This window comes from Carassius auratus, unplaced genomic scaffold (assembly GCF_003368295.1).
Source record: "Carassius auratus strain Wakin unplaced genomic scaffold, ASM336829v1 scaf_tig00021493, whole genome shotgun sequence".
Taxonomy (NCBI): Eukaryota; Metazoa; Chordata; class Actinopteri; order Cypriniformes; family Cyprinidae; genus Carassius; species Carassius auratus.
Genome location: NW_020525115.1, coordinates 106,686 through 127,180, shown reverse-complemented (window position 1 = coordinate 127,180; position 20,495 = coordinate 106,686). Strand labels below are relative to the sequence as shown.

The 20,495-nt window shown below is 36.6% G+C and overlaps 1 protein-coding gene across 1 annotated transcript; it reads left to right on the top strand.

Annotated features, from left to right (window-relative positions):
• The first annotated feature begins 233 nt into the window (after window positions 1-233).
• Window positions 234-18,767, top strand: LOC113076927 (nebulin-related-anchoring protein-like). Its single transcript, XM_026249543.1, is given in 44 exon segments — window positions 234-455; window positions 649-743; window positions 919-1,006; window positions 2,101-2,205; window positions 2,298-2,405; window positions 2,536-2,640; window positions 3,389-3,496; window positions 3,582-3,686; window positions 3,770-3,877; window positions 3,959-4,066; window positions 4,166-4,273; window positions 5,174-5,290; window positions 5,861-5,965; window positions 6,093-6,200; window positions 6,853-6,966; window positions 7,164-7,262; window positions 7,359-7,463; window positions 7,566-7,673; window positions 7,757-7,864; window positions 7,988-8,185; window positions 8,287-8,391; window positions 8,575-8,673; window positions 10,012-10,116; window positions 10,225-10,332; window positions 10,456-10,767; window positions 10,859-10,963; window positions 11,692-11,790; window positions 11,936-12,040; window positions 12,323-12,430; window positions 12,512-12,625; window positions 12,740-12,937; window positions 13,033-13,137; window positions 13,710-13,808; window positions 13,892-13,996; window positions 14,178-14,285; window positions 14,461-14,772; window positions 14,859-14,963; window positions 15,389-15,487; window positions 15,577-15,681; window positions 16,011-16,118; window positions 16,211-16,522; window positions 16,731-16,862; window positions 16,864-16,884; window positions 17,774-18,767. Coding segments are annotated over 44 exon segments (5,589 nt in total). The 5' UTR covers window positions 234-383; the 3' UTR covers window positions 18,122-18,767.
• Window positions 18,768-20,495: the final 1,728 nt, after the last annotated feature.

Genomic DNA, 20,495 nt, shown 5'->3' with positions numbered 1-20,495 from the left:
AAGTAAGGCATTTCAACGCATGCAACCATCTAGCCGTGACTTCACTCACCTATTTAGAGCACGTCTAAAGGCTCTGACTAATGTACTCAAAGTGAACAACACTGTAATCACAATTCAGTGTCATCTCTCTCCCTTTTCAAGTAACTGACAGTTGGTGAACCAGTCAGCTGACCACCAACAGCTAAAGAGGGAGGAACTCTGCACCCACCGACATGTATTAGACAGGGTCTCAGTTAAAGAGCAGATCTAAGTTTAACACAGGACAGAGACTGAGACACAATTGGGAACAAGAGACTGTCTGGGACGCCTTACTTTCCTGTACTGACTATTTGTACAAGTTGTTTTATTTCTCTCTGGAGTTGCCATTTTAATTTGATACAAATATGAATGTTCAAAAGTGTGCCAGGTGTGGGTTTGTGTTGTACCCAGCGGAGAAGGTCAATCTTATTGGTCAGGTAAGTCTTTATGACTTGTGTCAAAAATCTTACAACTTAAAATTATAGTCCATAGAAAGTCATACACTTTCTATGATGTAAGCAAGACCAATTAAGATGGTCAGATTTCAGGAGAAGGAATTGGATTCAGTCATTTTTAAGATACGCATGTTCATTTTCTCCCACTCTGCATGTGTCTCTTTTTCTCTTTCAGAATTGGCACAAAGCATGTTTTCACTGTGAGGTCTGTAAAATGGTACTGACGGCCAATAATTTTGTTAGCCATCAGAAAAGGCCGTACTGCCAAGTGTAAGTTTTTGAGTGATTTTATGCTTAAATATTAAAAAAAAATTTTAGTAAGAGTTAATAATTCAGCATTATTTTCCATTGCTTCATGACTAAAGGCATAATTTGTATTCACTACATAGTTTGGTCATTAAATGTGTTAAATATTATTATTAATTATATCTCTTATATCTCATAGGCATAATCCAAAGAACAACACATTCACAAGTGTTTATGAGACCCCTGTCAACATCAATGCCAAGAAGCAATCTGAGGCAGTCAGTGAGGTGAGGTTTTGTTTATGTCACAGACACCACAAAATACAACCAAACTTACTGTACATCTGGCAAAGTACTATAGTAATTAAACTTAGTACACCATTTTTAATAGTGGAGGCTATAAAAACATAATTTGATCAAAATTCAAGTCATATTTTGGTTTTATGTAACATTATTTGAGAGTTTTTACAAGTGTGAAGTTCTGACCAGTTGACTGTACATGGCTTCTTACCCTATTATATAAATAAAATATATATTAACATCTGAGTTTAATATATCTTGTCAGTTTACTAAGTTGAAGTTATTTTGTTAGTTTACTCATGGAGATTCAAAAATATTCTATTTTGAGGTCTTGAACTGCTTTCAAACACAGGTATGCGGAAAGTAAAATATTTTTAAATAACTTATATAATTTTTTTTTTTTAATCTTCCAGATTCAAGAACACTTTTTATAGTTTTTAGTGTTTCATCCTGCTGCTGAACTGCTGTCAGTGTTTTTACTGTTTTATTGATAACTGTTTTACAAGCAAAAGTATTTAAAGAATTGAATATAGGTCGTTTTGCTTGTAATACTCCCTATATGAGCTGGGTTAAAGGTCTGTTTTTAGGAGAGCTCAAAGGCCCTGGTGACTCTACAGGTTTGGAATGAGAACTGCATCTCTCCAGTTATTTCTGTGGTGTGACATGATACTTCTCTGGCCTTCTTTATGTATTTGCTGTTTAAATTTATACCACACGGGCCACCTCTCTTTTCTTGCTTCCTTTCGCTCCCTCCCTTTCTCTGAATCTCTCTCAGTGGGACCCCCACCTGCCCCTGTCTGTCAGTGGTCTCTAGAGTGTACTTAATGCAGACTGACAGAAGGCAGACCGCCATATGTGCATTTCACGTGTATAATTTTATTTCTTCCCTGAAAAATTACATAAAGACGGTGTGTAAAAATAGCACTCAATAGCATCACTGATGTTGCATGTCTTTGAATGTGACCTTTAATAGTTTGTGATATTCCATCATTCTTCATACATCAGGAATCAAATTGTAATTTACTATTGTGCTAATAGGAAGCTCACTATCATTTCTCTTCTTATATCTCTGTGGTTTTTAGAATAGATATAGAGAAGAAGGGGAGCGTTTCATGTCTACTTTCCACTATGACATGAGATCAAAGGAACTCGAGCAAGCTCGTAAGGCCAGCCAGCTTGTCAGTCAGGTGAGGAGCCAAAGGAAATAGTACCAAAAATCCATTAAGTTTAGCTGTGGACTATTTTATTAACATGTGACTGTTTTTAATCTTTCTAAAAGCAGCAAGGCTACCAAACTGAATTTGTAGGCCAACAATCAATTTACTCGGGCAGCGTTAGCAGCCAGGAAATTGTTCGTGTGACCCAGGCACAGAAGACCATTAGTGACGTGAGTTATCTGATTCAGTCTCAATGAACAAATGAAAAATGAGGTTCTTGCTATTTTGCTATGCCAATAAATGGATAAATTATGATGATGTGTTACAAAGAGTTACCTCACGTGGCAATTTGGGCTGCAGGTGGAATATAAACGAGGCCATGAAACTCGTGTGACGCAGTTTACCTCTGTAGCCGACACTCCTGAGATGTTACATGCCAAGACTGGAGTCTCACTGGCCAGTGATGTAAGGATACATTTTTTTTCAGAGCGACCTTTCTGACTGAAATGGCATGCATGGTTTTAAAAATCCTAGAATCTTTATACTTTTTCTGATATAGTATTCTCTCATATAAAAGTGTGGTGGTAGAAAAATCTTTGTCATATTTCTAACTGTTGACCACAAGTATTTTTTATATTATAGTATAGTTGTATAATATAGGAGTAAATAAAACATTTTATTATATTATTTTAAAACATACAGTAACATTTTAATAATGAGTTACACAAGCTTTAGTGTGAAAGTTGAACCTATCAGTATTACTTTGTCCTGTTGAGTGACACTTCCTCAAGATTTTGTGATTAATTTTTTAACAATTTCCATACACCGGCCTCTGAAGATAAATATAGAAGCGATTGAGTAGGGTGACCATACATCCTCTTTGTCCCTGGACATGTTCTGGCTGGGATTTCTAAATTGCCTTAAATATTTGGGTTTGGGCTTTGTTTTCCTATTGTTTTCATCCCTGCTGAAGATATTGACTGAAAAGTAGGTTGACAAATGTTGTAATGTGCATGCATTGTACATAATCAACCAATCATGACCAAAAGCCAAAACCAGGACATTTTAGGCAATTACAAATTCCCACCCAGGACTTTTCCAGGACATATGTTCACACAGAGTCATCTGGTGGCCTTGCTCTTACCCCTGTTTATGTGATTAGTCATTGCACAAATTGTGTTTCTTGTCTGTGATGTTATATGTGTATTCAAAGGTGAGATACACAGAAGAATATGAGCAGGCTAAAGGAAAGGGTAGTTTCCCAGCTATGATCACGCCGGGATATGAAATGGCAAAGAAAGCCAATACACTGGCTAGCAATGTAAGTAAAGTCTTAGTTGCAAAAAGTCAATTTTCTGTCCTACCAGATGCTTTTCAAGTTAATTATTCTGTTCTTTTTTATTCAGTTGGAGTATAAAAAAGGCCACGAGGAACGAATGTCAAAGTACACCACTGTGACGGATGCTCCTGATGTACTTCTAGCTAAACATCAAGGGAAGATTGTCAGTGATGTAAGTGAATAGAATTTAGAAATGTCTTTGTGGCTTAATATTGTCCATATGTCTTAGTTTTGCACCTCCTTCCATAAAAACAGTATGTCTACAATGAGGAATATGAACAGCAGAGGGGCAAAGGCAGTTTTCCTGCCCACTTCACTCCTGGATACCAGGTGGCCAAAAAAGCAGGCGAGATGGCCAGCAAAGTAAGTGTCCAAATGTGTAAATTACAAGTGGATGTCATCTGCATGTGCATGCCAGTTGTAAGCTGGTTTTGTTTTGTGCAGGTGAAATATCAACAGAAATATGAGCAAGAGATTAAGGGCACGGCCAGCACTGACGCCAGTTCTGCAGAGTTTGCATTGGCCAAAGAGAATGCAGAACACTTCAGTCAGGTGACACAGTGTTCTTTTGTGCATACAGTGCCTTTGCTTTACATCCTATGTGGTTACATCCTCGCACATGGTTATACTGAATGTCTCTAATTCCTTTAGCATGCCTATACTGAGGAATATGAACAGCAAAAGGGCAAGGGCAGCTTCCCCGCTATGATTACCCCTGGATACCAGATGGCCAAGAAAGCCCATGACATGGCCAGTGATGTGAGTATCACTGCATCATCACTGCTGAAGTGGTCTGTCATTTTAGATGTTCCACTTTTCACATTCGGAAATACACCAGTTCCGTCCAAGTCAGGGTTCAGGGTTATAGTAAACTAAAACTTAAAAGAAGACCATACATTTTTGTTTTTATTTTGTTAAACTTGATGTACTAAAATAACTAAAACTGAAATAATAATTAATATAAACTATATAGACATTTATAGACAACAACAGCTAATAAAAATGACGAAAACACAACACCTTTAACTAAAATGAACATGAAAGCAGAAAAAAATGTGGCCTGTAGCCAAAGTAAAGGTTAAATAAAATGAAAATTATTACCATTAAGTGAAATAAAAAAGCTTAAATAAAAATAATTATATATATATATATATATATATATATATATATATATATATATATATATATATATATATATATATATATTAGTAATTAACTGAAATAAGTTTAAGTTAAAGCACTAAAATTACTAACTGGAAATATATAATATAAATTTTGAGTAATTTTGTTTTAAATTGTAATTTTAATTTAATAAGAAATGAAAAAATAAAAAATACAAGCAAATTCTAAATATTAATAATACCAAAATAACACTGATCCCAGTTAATGTTTTCTCACCTTGGCCCATCATCACTAAGTGAAATTTGTCAAATTTCTCCCATGGCTCCCACCAACAATCCAATGTTGTCACTCTAGGGGCATCAAAAGGACATATTTAGACACACTGACTGTCTAAATGACTGATTGTGTATGTTCTCTCATGTCACAGGAATTCATCCTGACAGATCAGACATATTTTACAGTAGATTGAGCTCTTTCTGGTATTCTTGTGTTTGAACACCTTTTTCTCATTCCCCTCTCTCCGTGTTTAACCTGCAGCTGAAATATAAGAAGGATTTCAACAAGATGAAGGGATCTTCAGCATATAACACTCTAAACACTGACGACAACTTGTCTCTAAACTGTGCAAGCAAAATCAACAAGCTTGTGAGCGGGGTGAGTGATTTATGCCATTGGTCCATTGCCTACATCAGGTACAGAAGAGAGGCTCATCTTTGCAGGATTAAAGAAGGGTATTTTAATTTTAAGAGACTTTTATTTACTTTTGCCCATTAAACAAATTTAGAAATGACATTGATTAGTTAGCTGAAGATTTGTAATATGACTTCCTGAGTGCATTTTGGGATGCACAAGTGCAAAAAGAGAAAGAGAGGATAAGGAAACTCATCTGTCATCGGCTCAGTCAGACATAACGTCTCCACACCTGCTTTTTCCACATCCCAGCCACCCACAGATATAAACAAAGACTACACATAAGCCCAGAGGCCACACTGTCATTCTATTTTCACCCTCTCACTTGTCTAGTAGATCTACATGCCACAGCGTATACCTGATGATGCTATAAACAACACTGCATCCTCATACTACCCTGATTTACAACCAAATGTCAAAAGGGCACATGGATTTCTGTATGCTGAGCATAAAGTTCACCACAAGTGAACTTGTGTGACTCAAAATTCCATAACATCATTGCTTATGTGACACAGACATCCTCCTGTTATACAGGTTGAATACAAGAAGGACCATGAAACCACCAAAGGCCACAGCATGAACTACTGTGAGACGCCACAGTTCAAGAATGTGTCAAAGATTGCCAAGTATACCAGTGATGTGAGTGCCCCATCAGTGATATGACTGCTATATACAAAGAATGACAGCATACACTATATTTAAGGTGTTGTTGTGCTGGGCACTTGTGTGCAGTCATAATCAAGCCCATTTACTCTTGTTATTGCAGAATAAATACAAGGAGAATTACACCAATCAAATGAAGGGGCACTATGAGGATGGTGGCATCGACAAGAAGACCATGCATGCCATGAATGTCAGAAAGCTTGCCAGTGATGTAAGACAAAAGCCATTTTCTGAACATATTACCTTATACCGGTACATATATATTTTTTCATGTTTTATTGCATTAAGTTTGTAGAATCCATAATAGAATTAACATTTGTAAAATTTTGAAATATAGACAAAGATTTTTAGATACATAAAAAAAAAAAAAAAAAGTAGTATTTTCCTAAAAATATCTATCCATCAAAATAGTTCTGAAAAAATATATAAATATCATGTTTTCCATGAAATTACTAATGGAAAATATTAATATTTAAACATTGTTCTTAAAAAGAAATGTTACTTGAGTACCAGCATATAATAATTATTTGTGAATGATCATGTGACACTAAATACTGGAGTAATACTGCTGAAAATCAGCTCTGCCATCACAGGAACAAAATGCATCTCAAAAATATATAAGAATAGAAAATGGCTATATTAAATTGTAATTCACAATTTTACTCTATTTTCATCAAATAAATGCAGCCTTGGTGAGTTTAAGAGACTTCTTTCAAAAACATGTCCCCAACGTATGTTTTTATATATATATATATATATATATTTTTTTTTTTTTTTTTTTTGAATTTTTTTTTTTTTTTACATTTTTTATTTTAGGCATAATTCGTATTGTTTACATATTCTGCAATACCATCTGATTTCAGATTGCCTACAAATCAGAATATGAGCAGGAGAAGCATGTGCAGAGTGAGTACAACTATCCAGCCACCATCACTCCATCCTATCAGTCACAGAAGAAACTGGAGCCGCTCAAAGATGTAAATCTATCATTCTTATTGTGACTATAAACCTAAACTTCATGTATTGGCTATTCTGCTTAGAACTTGTCTTTCAGCTATTATTCCATGCTGATTTGCTTGAATGGTGCTGCTTTAGCCTTACAAATTAGCTTAATTTTGTAAACATGCAAGCTAATCTACTGTACTGTAAATGGATGTCCTTTTTCCCCACACAGAAAAACTACAGACAGCATATCGACAAGCTGAAATTCAGACAGGTTACAGACACCCCTGAAATTGTGCAAGCCAGAATCAATGCCCATCAGCTCAGCAATGTAAGCATAAATTATCCTTGTCATTAAGAGTTCAAGTGAATTTAACATAACTTATCTTATTTCATTTAACTCATCACATATAATCTCTCATTCAAGCTGAACTACAAAGCCAACTATGAGAAGACAAAGATGCAGTACACATTATCTCAAGATACACCAGAACTTAAAAAGGCCAAAGCCAATACAGAACTCGCCAGTGATGTAAGCCTATACTCACACATTCCAGAGCCACATTGTTTGTCATCCATATATATAGTTCACAGGCGTTGATTTTGTTGTTAAGAATTGTCTGGACTTTCACAGATCAAATACAAAGAGAACTGGGAGAAGATCAAATCCAAAGGATGTGACATCGGCCTAGACACACTGACACTCAAAGCTACCAAAGCCTCTCAAGATCTGGCTAGTGATGTAAGAATCAAACGTTCAATGTTTAAATGTAAACGTCATTAAAATTTGCTTCCTTGGGTTGATTTGATCTCTTGGGGTTACAGATCAAGTATAAGGAAGCATTTACAAAGAATAAAGACAAAGCCATTGGAATGGATGTAAGTGACTCAAAAACAATGCACTCCCTTCAGGCATCCAAGCTTAGCAGTGAGGTAAGCCTGAGTACCCCAAATCAGGTTAATTGTATTTTTCCCATTAACATGAGTGCATAATCTGAGATTCTTCAGATGCTATTAAGCCCGAACAAAATACACAAATCAAATTTCTTGCCATAGGTTGCTTATAAAAAGAATTCTAAGGAGACTCAATCCAAGTGCCACCTATCTCTAGACATGGTGAATCTGAGTCATGCTAAGAAGGCTCAGGCCCTGGCCAGTGATTTGGACTACAGGAAAAAGTTACACGATTATACCGTCCTGCCTGACGACATGAAAGTGCAGCAAGCTAAGAAAGCCTACCAACTGCAGAGTGATGTAAGAGGAAGAAAGCATGTCTATTTGCAAGACCAGAGTAGAATGATACCAATAGTATACCTTTAAACATTCTATATTTTTGTTTGATTTGGCTCTTTTAGAATCAGTACCGATCAGACTTGAACTGGATGAAAGGAGTCGGATGGGAGGTTGATGGCTGCCTGGATGTAGAACAAGCCAAGAAAGCAGGAGAACAATTCAGTGAGGTTGGTCATTACAAAATATGTTTATTCCCTACTGATTAGACTCGCATATCTGTTCACCAGCATTTTCATAGGCTTCTTAACTAGCTTTACCACCAAGATTTCTTTGGTCTGCAACAGGAAGACAATGCTGGCTAGCAAACTTTACATGTTTACTCTAATTGCACATTTTCCACCTCTATACAGAAAAAGTATCGCCAGAAGGCAGACAGTGTGAAATTCACACAAGTGGCTGACACTCCTTCCATCGTACATGCTAAGAAGAGCCAGGAGCTGCAAAGTGGGGTAAGATATGATCCATCCCATTGGACATTTAACTGAAGTCCTGTCTTAGACTGGTCTGCCTTTTTCAATTCAATTCAATTAAAATGTATTTGTATAGCGCTTTTTAAAATACAAATCTTTACAAAGCAACTTTACAGAAAATGATGTTTCTACAATATTTAGTAATAGCTTATAAGTGGTGACTGTCAGTTTGTGTACTGTACGTATGACAGGATTTGTAGAAAAATTTATACAAGTCGTAGTCAGCCAGTTGATGAACATTATTAATATTATTAATAATTAATAATTATTATATGATGCAGTCACACGTGTAGCAATATTTGTTAGTTCTGTTGTTGATTCAGGGTTAGCATCATCTGTGGTCCTCTGAGGGTTAGCATCATCTCTTCTCAGGTGTTCTGGATCCAGACTGGGGCTTGTGTAAATCCTAGTTACCACGGGATGTAAATCCCAAATAGAGACATCATTAGCATAGCTGCTGTTCCAACAAAGTAAAATTAATTAGTTTAACCCAAGCTAAAGAATAAGAATGCACATTTGATCAGATACAACTTAACTCACAATTTAAGATACATTCTTCAAATGCTTGGTGAAAGAGATGCGTTTTTAATCTAGATTTAAACAGAGAGAGTGTGTCTGAACCCCGAACATTGTCAGGAAGGCTATTCCAGAGTTTGGGAGGTTTCATCTGGTCTCGTTGAGATACAGTATATATCTGAGTATCATCAGCATAACATGTATATTGAAAATAGAAGGGGACCTAGGACGGATCCTTGTGGCACTCCATATTTTACTGATGATAAATGAGATGACTCCCCATTTAAGTAAACAAAATGGTAGCGATCGGACAGGTAGGATCTAAACCATCTTAGAGCCTGCCCTTGAATACCTGTATAGTTTTGTAATTAATCTATGAGTATGTCATGATCTATGGTGTCGAACGCAGCACTAAGATCAAGTAAAACTAGAAATGAGATGCAGCCATCATCTGATGCAAGAAGCAGGTCCTTTGTAATTTTAACAAGTGCAGTTTCTGTGCTATGGTGGGGCCTGAAACCTGACTGAAATTCTTCATACAGATCATTTTTGTGCAGGAAAGTGATCAATTGAGCAGACACAACTTTTTCTAAAAATTTTGACATAAATGAAAGATTTTAAATAGGCCTATAATTTGCCAGTTCACTAGGATCTAGTTTTGGTTTCTTAATAAGAGGCTTAATAACCGCCAGCTTGAATAGTTTTGGGACGTGACCTAAAGATAACGATGAGTTAATAATATTGAGATGCGGTTCTTCAGCTACAGGTAACAACTCTTTCAGTATTTTTTCTCATCCTCAGCTGGCATACAAAGCGGACACTGAACAGACAATGCACCAGTACACTATAAGCAAAGATGAGCCTCTCTTCAAGCAATCCAAAGCCAATGCAGAGCTTCTCAGTGAGGTATGAACTGAATCACTTGAATCTGTTACTTATGTTGCAATAATAACCTACACTTGAACTAACAACCCACAGCCTGGTTTTAATCAACACCTTCAAATTGATTTTCAGAAAGCATATAAGAGTAGATGGGAGGAGCAGAGGGAGAAAGGTTTTGAACTAGGCTTGGACTCACTTTCAATTCTTGCCGCCAAAACAACAAGAGATCTTGCCAGTGATGTGAGTGACAAAGAGTGCACCCTACTGATGCACATGACTCACTTGGTACTCAAGTAGACACTGTAAGCTCAGGTATTGTGACTAATAATTGAATGTAACATTGCTGGTATTCCATATATGTAGGTGAAGTACAAGCAAGAATATGAGATGACAAAAGGGAAGATGATTGGCGTGAAAACTGTGTCAGATGATTCTCAGATGGCCCATTCAGCCAAGGCCACCAAACTCCAGAGTGACCTCAACTACAAGAAAGAGTATGAGGACGCCAAGACCAAATACAGTACCTCACTTGATATGCTGACCCTCACCCATGCCAAGAAAGCCCAGGAACTGGCCACTGAAAAAAACTACAAAACTTTCTTACACAAGTACACACTCTTGCCAACTGATATGAAGTTGGAATGGGCTAAGAAAGCCTACGGCCAACAGAGTGATGTAAGCATTCAATTTAATGGCTTGTTGAGCCAAAACAGGCACAAGCACGCATTTTGTTTGGAATTATAATGAAACTTTGTTTACTTCACAGAAAAAGTATCGCTCTGACCTAAATTGGATGAAAGGGGTGGGATGGGAGACCACCGGCTCCCTTGATGTCCAGCAGGCCAGAAAAGCTACAGATTTAGCCAGCGAGGTACAGATTGACCTTTCATGAACATGACCAACTATACACACTTAATGTCATAGGTTTTCATCTGTCAAGTTATAAAATCAAGTAACTTGAGAAGTCACCAGATTTCTAGGTCATCAGCAGGACCCTCTGAAAATGAAATTCATATGTAACAACAACAAGAGCAGTTATGTAATGCTTGAATAACAAATAGCTTAAATAATAGGTTATATTTAGCAGGGGTAGGAATAGGAAATAACTATTTTAAGTTCATCAGCACATTGTGTAGCTTATTAAGAATCCTTGTCTCAGCAAAATGGCTGAGAACCACATAAAAAAAAAATCTCAACAAATTTACATTTTTAGGTTATCATGCCTTCAGAAATTGGACATTTCTTGCTAACAGTGTATTTTGCTAAATAATGTGTTTTTTTTAATTTACTAATTTACTAAAGCATATTCCTATACAAATATAAAAAGTGCTGCTTTTAGGATAGAAGCCATGAGATGCACTTAACTTTGAGTATAGATATTCAACTCTGCTAAAATAGAGGAACACATGCCTGTGGTTAGCATTTCAATTAAACATCTGTTTAAAGGTATTATGAAATGACTGAACCACGTCGTCCTTGAAATGATAGACCTTGGTGGCCGTACACTGAAGAGACAGTTCAGTAAATTCAAAACACACTCTACATCTCCCAGCATTGACAGTTGATATTAATCTTTGTCATGTGTTGTGTATGTTCCAGAAAAAATACAGACAGGATGTGAGTGCTCTTAAGTTCACCAGCATTGAGGATACACCAGAGATGGTCCAGGCCAAAATCAGCAGCAAACTGATTCTTGACGTACGTCTTCATTTTGAACATATATTAATTATTCTTTCTATAAATCTGTTCAGTGAACTGGAGGGCAATTGTAAAAAGACAGAGGAATTTCTGCACATATGTTTGTGATTCTGAACATGTTATGTTCATATTTTGATGTTAACAGAGATTATACAGAGAGAAAGGAGAAAGCGAAATGCACAAGTACACACTGGTTGGAGATATTCCAGAGCATGTGCAGGCAAAGCTCAATGCCATGAACCTCAGTGAGGTGAAAATCCATTACACACACTGCCGTTGCTGTTTCAGAAACTGTTTAAAACCCTCTCAGGCTCAAATTAAGTTTTAGTAACTTAGTAAATTTAGTAACCTATAGTAAAGTTTTTAGTACTCCAGATTCATAAAATATGTATCTGGAGTAATAAGGTTTTTAGTTACTTTACTGTTGCAAATCTGCAACGCCTGCCTTGAGAGGGTTAACACATGCACAAAAATGAATTGTGAAATTTCCACATTAAACATTCTACTAAAAGTAGAATTATTTTCTATATAGTCATGCTACAAAAAGTCCTGGAGAAAGATCAGAGATGGTGGCTACAAATTGCGCTTGGATGCTATTCCATTCCAAGCAGCCAAATCATCTACAGAAATCCTCAGTGGAGTGAGTATTTTGTAAACAATAGATGAACTACAGTTTATTTTGGTTACCTGTCAGTCTAACTGTATAAATGCTTGCCTCCAGCAAAAATACAAGGCACAGTTTGAGAAGACAAAAGGGAAGATGATTGGGCTAAAGGGACTACAGGATGACATAAACATTGCTCACTCTGTGCATGCCACAGATATACAGAGTGATGTGAGTATTCCAGCACACTGAGCAAGGCTACAGTATTTAGAGTTGCTGTGTGAAGTGCCACAAATAAGTTTGAGAGGTCATGTTCAAGTGATTGGTCAACTTTTATTTCCTTAGCTCAAATACAGAAAGGACTCTTCTAAGGTGCATTCTCAGTTCCATCTACCGATGGATATGTTGGAGGTGCTCCACGCTAAGAAGGCTCAGTCTCTGGTCAGCGATCAGGACTACAGACTTACATTGCACAAGTATACAACACTGCCTGACGACCTGAAAGTGCAGGCTGCCAAGAGAGCATATAAACTGCAGAGTGAGGTAATGGCTTATTTAATACAGCACTAGTATTGCTAATAATCACAGTAATGCCTCTTGAAAGTTGAATGCTCTTGAACATTTTATTTATGCAACAGAAAATCTACCGCTCTGATCTGAACTACCTTCGTGGTGCAGCCTGGATTGCCACTGGTGCCCTACAGATTGAGGGATCCAAACGGGCCACAGATCTAATTAGTGAGGTATGAACATTGAAACAGCAGTTTGGGATCAGGATGTGTTTTTTTTTTTTTTTTTTTTTTTTTTTTTTTGAAAAATAAATTAAGCAAGGACATGTTAAACTGATCAAAGGTTGACAGTAAAGACTTTTGCATTGTTACAAAAAAAACAATTCTGTTTCGAATTGATGCTGTTCTTTTGAGCTTGCAGTTAGTCCAAGAATACTGGAAGCAAATATGTAACAGTTTTCACAAAAATAACAAAAAGTAACCGTGATAATAATAAGAAATGTTTCTTAACAACAGCAAATTATTTCTGAAGGATCATGTGACACTTAAGAATTATTGTCAACACATCAATAAATTGCATTTCAAAATACTAAAATAGAAAATGGCTTTTTTAAATTGCAATAATATTTCACAATATTCCAGTTTTAGTATTTTTGATTAAATAAATGCAGCCTTGGTGAGCATAAAAACCTTTTTTTTCAAAAGCTTCAAATATATTACAGACTCCAGACATTTGTAATGTTATTATATATTTCAAATTTGTAATACATGTATATATTTATTATATATTTATTTTGTCTAAACAGAAAAACTATCGCCAGCAGCCCTATTCATTTAAACACACATCTATCACGGATTCTCAGGATATTGTGCATGCTAAAAGCAGTAACAAGATCACTAATGAGGTAAGAGGGCATATATTGTTTCTGTGTTTTTTCATTTCTAGCAAAAAAGGGATTATAATATTTTGTGGTCTGATGATATTTAGCGCTTGTACAAAGAAAAGGGAGAGAACTTCAGGCACAACTACACCATGACTGCAGAGAGACCTGAAATCACCCAGGCCAAGATTAATGCTGCTAACTTCAGTGATGTAAGATGAGCCTTCCAAGTCTATTTTCATGTATATGGATATTGCTACATCATAAAAAATCCCCTATTTTAAACTGGAGTTGATAGCTAATTTCAAAGATATTCTAAAGAAGAAGTTATTTAAATGAACCAGCATGCAAGATGTTAGAAAGAAAGTTTGAACATTTTCTGTTTTGTTTCAGGTTAAATACAAGGAGTCATGGCATGCCCTCAGAGCCCTGGGTTATAAACTCACCATGAAGGATATCCCCTTCCAGGCTGCCAAAGCCTCCACCAGCATTGCTAGTGATGTAAGAATAACCTCTCTAAATTTATACACATAAACATATATGGTCAAATAGAGCTCTGAAAAACTCATGCACTAATATACATAAGCAATCATACCGCTATGTTTTTATGGAGACCAACAGTTCCTGCATGTGCGCAAATATCCAGTTCACATATTCACCTCTATTACCTTGGTAGGTCCAGTACAAGCATAGCCATGTATTGGAGAAGGGCAAGCATATCGGAGCTCGCAGTGTTCAGGACGACTCGCATCTAACGCACTGCTTAGAGATGGGTCGTCTGCAGAGCGACCAGCATTATCGCAAAGATGCTGCATCTTTTAGTGGCCAGTACCAGATGCCTCTAGACATGATGAACCTGGTTCATGCCAAGAAAGCCCAGGCCTTAGCCAGTGACCAGGATTACAAGACTCACATACACTCTTACACAGTCCTACCTGATGATATAAAGGTGCAGTGGGCCAAAAAGGCATATGGCCTGCAGAGCCAGGTGAGAAAGAGTAAGATCCTAGAAAATTGACACGGCAAAGCATCATAACATAAAGACTATAATCTTGTCTTCTTTGTCTTTCAAAGAATGTATACAAATCAGATCTGAACTTCATGAAGGGAGTGGCCTGGGACTCAGTAGGTGCACCCCAGATGGAGTCTGCAAAGAAAGCTGGAGCGCTCATTAGTGATGTAAGTTGCATTAAAATTTAACATGAATTGAAAATTGAGTCTGATTAATGCAAGCTCGTGGTCTTATTGTGAATTATTTATCATTGCACATTATTCCAATATTTAAAAATGCCTATACAACCTAAATCAACCAACTTTATTTTTATACTGACATCAGTTAGGCTTTTCTATTTAGTTATTTTAGATCTGAATCCATTCTGGTATGGAATGTCCACTTTTCACACTCTGACTAATGGATAACCAGTGGATAACTTTTTTTTTCCTTTTAAATGCCCTCTTTCATTTGTATTTGTGAAGTAAACAATGAAATAAAATGTGGGGTTTCATGTTTATAGTCATCATTTTGCTAGCATACTGTAATAAAATCATACCGCATAAAATCATGGATAATAATACATGCTTTTCTTCACCGTTACCTTCTGTAGAAGAAGTATCGTCAACATCCTGACAGTCTGAAGTTCACTCAAGTTGCTGATTCACCTGATATCATTCACGCAAAGAACAGCTACATGCAATGTAGTGAGGTAAACTTCACTCAGCATTCTTCCATCAGTGTGTGTTTACAGTGGTTGTTCTGGGTCAAGTGAATAACAAAACTTTTATCCTGTTTCAGAGGATGTATAAGTCTGGAGACTCTGACTCTATGCACAAATGCACATTACCCTTTGATCATCCTGATTTCATCAGAGCAAAGATCAACGCTCAGCAAATAAGCGATGTAAGCCTGCTGTTGATTGGTATTCTTATAAGAGGTATTTCTGTTGTTATGTTAAGTTTGGAATCTTTAAGATTTAAATTTACATTTATTCATTTGGCAGATGCTTTTAAAGCCAACACAACAAGGGATTTATCATTTGTTATAAAAGTTTTTTCATAAAGGCTTCAATGTTAAAGGTAGCAATAAAAATAAAATATATATATATATATACTAACTTACTATATTAAAATATAATATATTTTTTGATGACAGTTTCAGAAGGCTTTACTTTACTGGTAATGTACATACTTTAACATCGTCTTTGTTCCTTTTTCTCTTTCATTTTGCAGAAAGTTTACAAAAAATCAGGTGAGCAGGTAAAGTCTGCAGGTTACGACCTCAGGTTAGATGCCATTCCCTTCCAGACAGCCAAGGCCTCCAGAGAAATCGCCAGTGATGTAAGTCAGAATCAAAAACTGTGAGCTATTTTCTCAAGTAAAACCAAGCTTTGGAATTGTATTTTAATATATGTTGTACCATTCCTTCTCAGTTCCACTACAAGGAGGCATATGTCAAAGGGAAAGGCCAGCAGGTGGGCCTCCTCAGCGTTGAGGATGACCCCAAGATCAGACACTCACTGGCTGTAGGGAAGCTCCAGAGTAACAACGAGTACAAGAAGCAGTCCCAGGAGACACGCTCTCAGTTTAAGATCCATGGCGACCAGCCTGAGTTCCTGCATGCTAAGAAGAGCCAGGCTCAGCTCAGCAACCTCAACTATCGCCAGCATCTTCATGACTACACCTGTGATTCTAATCAGCTCAATGTCAAACACGCTAAACAAGCCTATCAGCTGCAGAGTGATGTGAGAACTGGGTTTTGGGATTATTCAATGATTTATGACAAACTGTATTGATGCCATTCTAGTGTGTCTGACGAAATGAGTGGAGAAATTCTCAGCCATTTGAAAATATGTTATTGCAGTGACAATAAATAACTACTTTGACACAGGAATTGTTTTTATAGTCGTCATCATGTAGCCAGGTTTAATGGGCCTTACTCTGTGGTTGCAGGTGAAATACAAATCAGATCTGAACTGGATTAAAGGTGTGGGCTGGACCCCACCGGGCTCTCATAAGGCAGAAATGGCCCGCCGTGCAGCAGAACTGGGCCTTGCTGAAGGAGTAACCACTGATGAGGCTATCAGCCAAGTATCAACAGCTAATGGTGAGACAACTCTACACGCAGTAACAATATTATACGTTATCTGAATATATCTAAATCTAATATACCTAGTAAGCTGCCTTGTTTAGTATCCTAACTGCAGTTGGAACCTCATAAGTAAGTGATTTGGAACACTCTGTTTAGCCAGCAACTCCACGAGCTACACAAACAGCACCAGTGGTGCGATCCACAGCTGATTTCTATAGAGTCTGGTGTTGGCATGTTGCTGAGCTAACAGCACAATTCACTAATAAGCATACAAAATCTATAGTTTTTATATATTTTGAATTCATTTTTATATTTTCAGTTTTAATTTTAATTTTAGTAAAATGTTTTTGCATGTGTTTGAAATTTTTATTACTTAAAAAAAACAATTTATTAATTCATTTATAAATAATCTATAAATTAATGAATTTTTATTTACATTTTTGTTTTAGTTAATTTTTTGTTTTTATTAATTTCCAGATAATTCTACTGCTTCACCTTAAACTTAGTTTCAGTTAGTTGCCAAGACAGAATTTTGCTTATCATTTAATATTTATATTTTATTTCAGTTAACATCAATGGTTTTTCATAGTTTTAGTTAATACTAATATCCGTCTATAACATTCTATTAGAAAATAGTTTCATACCAACTTCAAAAGTTTATTTTTAAATGTGAGTTCTTTTACCTCATTCATCATCTTTGATTTTTTCACTGAGATCGTTATAGTGCATTATGGGATTGCCTTTTCCTTTTGGATACATATCGTGCTGCTTTAGAAATTGCCTAAAACAAAGAAGGCATATTAAGCTGGCTATGGCCTTCAAGTCATCGTACATTTGAAATTTTAACCACATTACCAAATTGCCTCTATTTCCTCTCCTTCATAATGTATTTCTTCTGTCTCAGATGCTCCAGAGACAGCAGGCGTTCCAGGAGCAACAGCAATCCACTACAGAGCAGACGGACACCACAAAGGAGTTCCAGCAGCCAGGAGTCAATCCTGATGCGACGGAGATCCTCCACGTCAAGAGGAAGAAGACTATTCACACCGCATTCAAGCAGGCCAAGACCACAAAATCCATCACGTCACAGTCTGTTGCTTCCCACTCAACCACAAGTCAGTCTATCACCAACCAGTCCACCAAGAAGAAATCCATTATGAGCCAGTCTCATGCTGATGAATCCACCGCAGGGCAGATGAGTGAAAACCGGGCCGTCACAGATCAAGTTGCTGCAAAGTCAGAAACAATGTAATCTGTCATTTCTGTCTTCCTTCATTTTTATTTTATTTTATTAAATTTATGAACATCATGTAGATCCTGGTGTTCTTTGAATGTGTTTTTGATTGATCCATCAATGAAGGCTATTTAGATAAAATATGTAAGTGAAAAGTGAATGTGAAGATGGTTTTAAGTGAAAAGTGAACATGGAAGATAAAGTAAGTTCAGACATTTTATTATGGTTTAATCAATGTGGTTCTAATTATTAAGGTTTCGAGAAGATATCGAACAAAGCTGTAAGTATGGACAGTGTATGTAAAGAATAGAGGTGAGCATGATTTTGCAGAAGTGATATTTAACTATACACTATTTTAAAAGTTGATAAAATATTTGCTGGAATATCTTTTTTCTTTTATTTTTTATCTGCTGAGAATATACTAAGCAAGAATCAACTGTATACTGTCTGATTAAATTTATAACATTTAATTGTTCCTCTGTTGCATTTGACAACTGTGTTTGGTGGTTCTGAAATAGTTCTATTTGACTTACTGGATATAATGTCTATCAAGCTGTGCATTATGAGAGAGAAACGCAACTCTGCTAGCAGAGTTAAATAGCTGATCTGTAAGTTAATGTTTGAATTATGACAAATGAAAATAAAATGTATTTTGGTTTTCAAATGTCCTTCACAAAACATCACTAAACTTTCCCACTAGAGGGCAGACAAAGACAGTTTTATTTTATTTTATGTACTTATAGTTTCTCGTAAAACAAACTAGCTTGGCAGACAGACAGACAGGGATGGATGGATAGATAGCTAGATAGACAGACAGATACTTAGAGAGACAGACAGATGATTGATCAATCAATAGATGATGAATGGATGGATGGACATTTGGATGGATGGATGGACCGCACAGAAGCTATAAAATAGCAGTATTCCTCCAGCAGCATGGAGGAACTCCTCAGCGTGGCTTCACTATTGTTGAATCAGTTTAAGGAAATAAATCATGTTTATTTTCTTGCTTTCCCAACGTGAGTGTTGACCCATTTGCCTAAAGCAGAGGTACTGAACAACTGTTGTGGAGGAACTGTTGATGGTCAGCCCAAAGGGACACTTGTGAAGGCTGATGCAAGTTCACATCTGAGTTCTCAGCACATGGGCTTTTGGAAATGGTTACAGGAATCTATGTGGAAAAAACCCTCTCAACCGAAAAAATAGGTCTGGTTATTTCCACTGAATTTTTGCATACAGAATAAAAAGAGATTTCTGCATAATGTATGACACATGTGTATTTGAACTTCAAGCTCTATTAAAGTGATTATTTTCATACAGTATATCGCTTAGGATTAGAACAGATGGGTTTTCTAAATACATATTTCTAACAGTTATTCTTCAAGAGCAGTGATAGGTAAAACAAACAGGATGACTAATTATGACTAATTATAATTTTTCAATTAATGCAAATTTTGCATTCATATAAAAGCAGGAATGACATCTCAAGTGTTTTAAAGACAAATATGTGGTCATTCCCTGAGGAAAAGTTCACTGCTGAGGAAGAAGAGAGCTTGACAAAACATTGAGTTATGTGACCATTTTTTCCTATAGAGACCTGTGTCAAATGACCTGTGAGTCAATGGGTTTGTGTTCAAAGTGGCAATAAAATCATCTGTACGTGAAGGGATCATTTCTCTCCTCTGTTAAATTTGGTGTCCAGCCTTAGTCCCGTAATTAAGCCCCCTTGTCACCCAAATTATTTATGGATTTCACTGGGCTTTTGCTTCTTACTGCTGTACAAATGCCCACGTGTGATGATGTCCAAGAATACATCAATACATAGAACTGGATTGTGTTTGAATTCTGCTAATCCAAACGTGATTGAAAAAAGGTTGGCATTATCTTGAACAGTTCAAAAAGGCATATCTGGAATTCTTCTGAAATAAAAGCCTTAATCAGAACTAGTTTGAAAAGGACATTTCATAATTGATTGTGATGGAGATTAACTGCTAAATTCATAACATAACCAGTGCAGCCACTTGGCTCTGTCATTAGTTTGGTTCTGCAAAGAACATAAATGTGCCAAAGATCTTAGGAAACATCGCCCTTTGAGTATAGTTTACAGACGTTGTAAATTTCGAGTGTACCTTTAAGCTCATTTTGAAATGAAAATACTGGACACTGTGCATTTGCTACAGCCAGTGAGTGGGGCACCAATGGACACACAGAAAACATGACATTATGGCCAGTCAGTTCTGTCCAGTTTGTCCGTTTAAAGAGAGCCAAATGGTTTGTATAAAGTAAGCCCAACGTAATGAGTTGTATTCCACTTGAGTATTGACTTTCATGAGTCGGCTTTTCCACATGGAAAATACGGAAATTCCTGAGTCTTCTGTGCTGCAGCACAAAC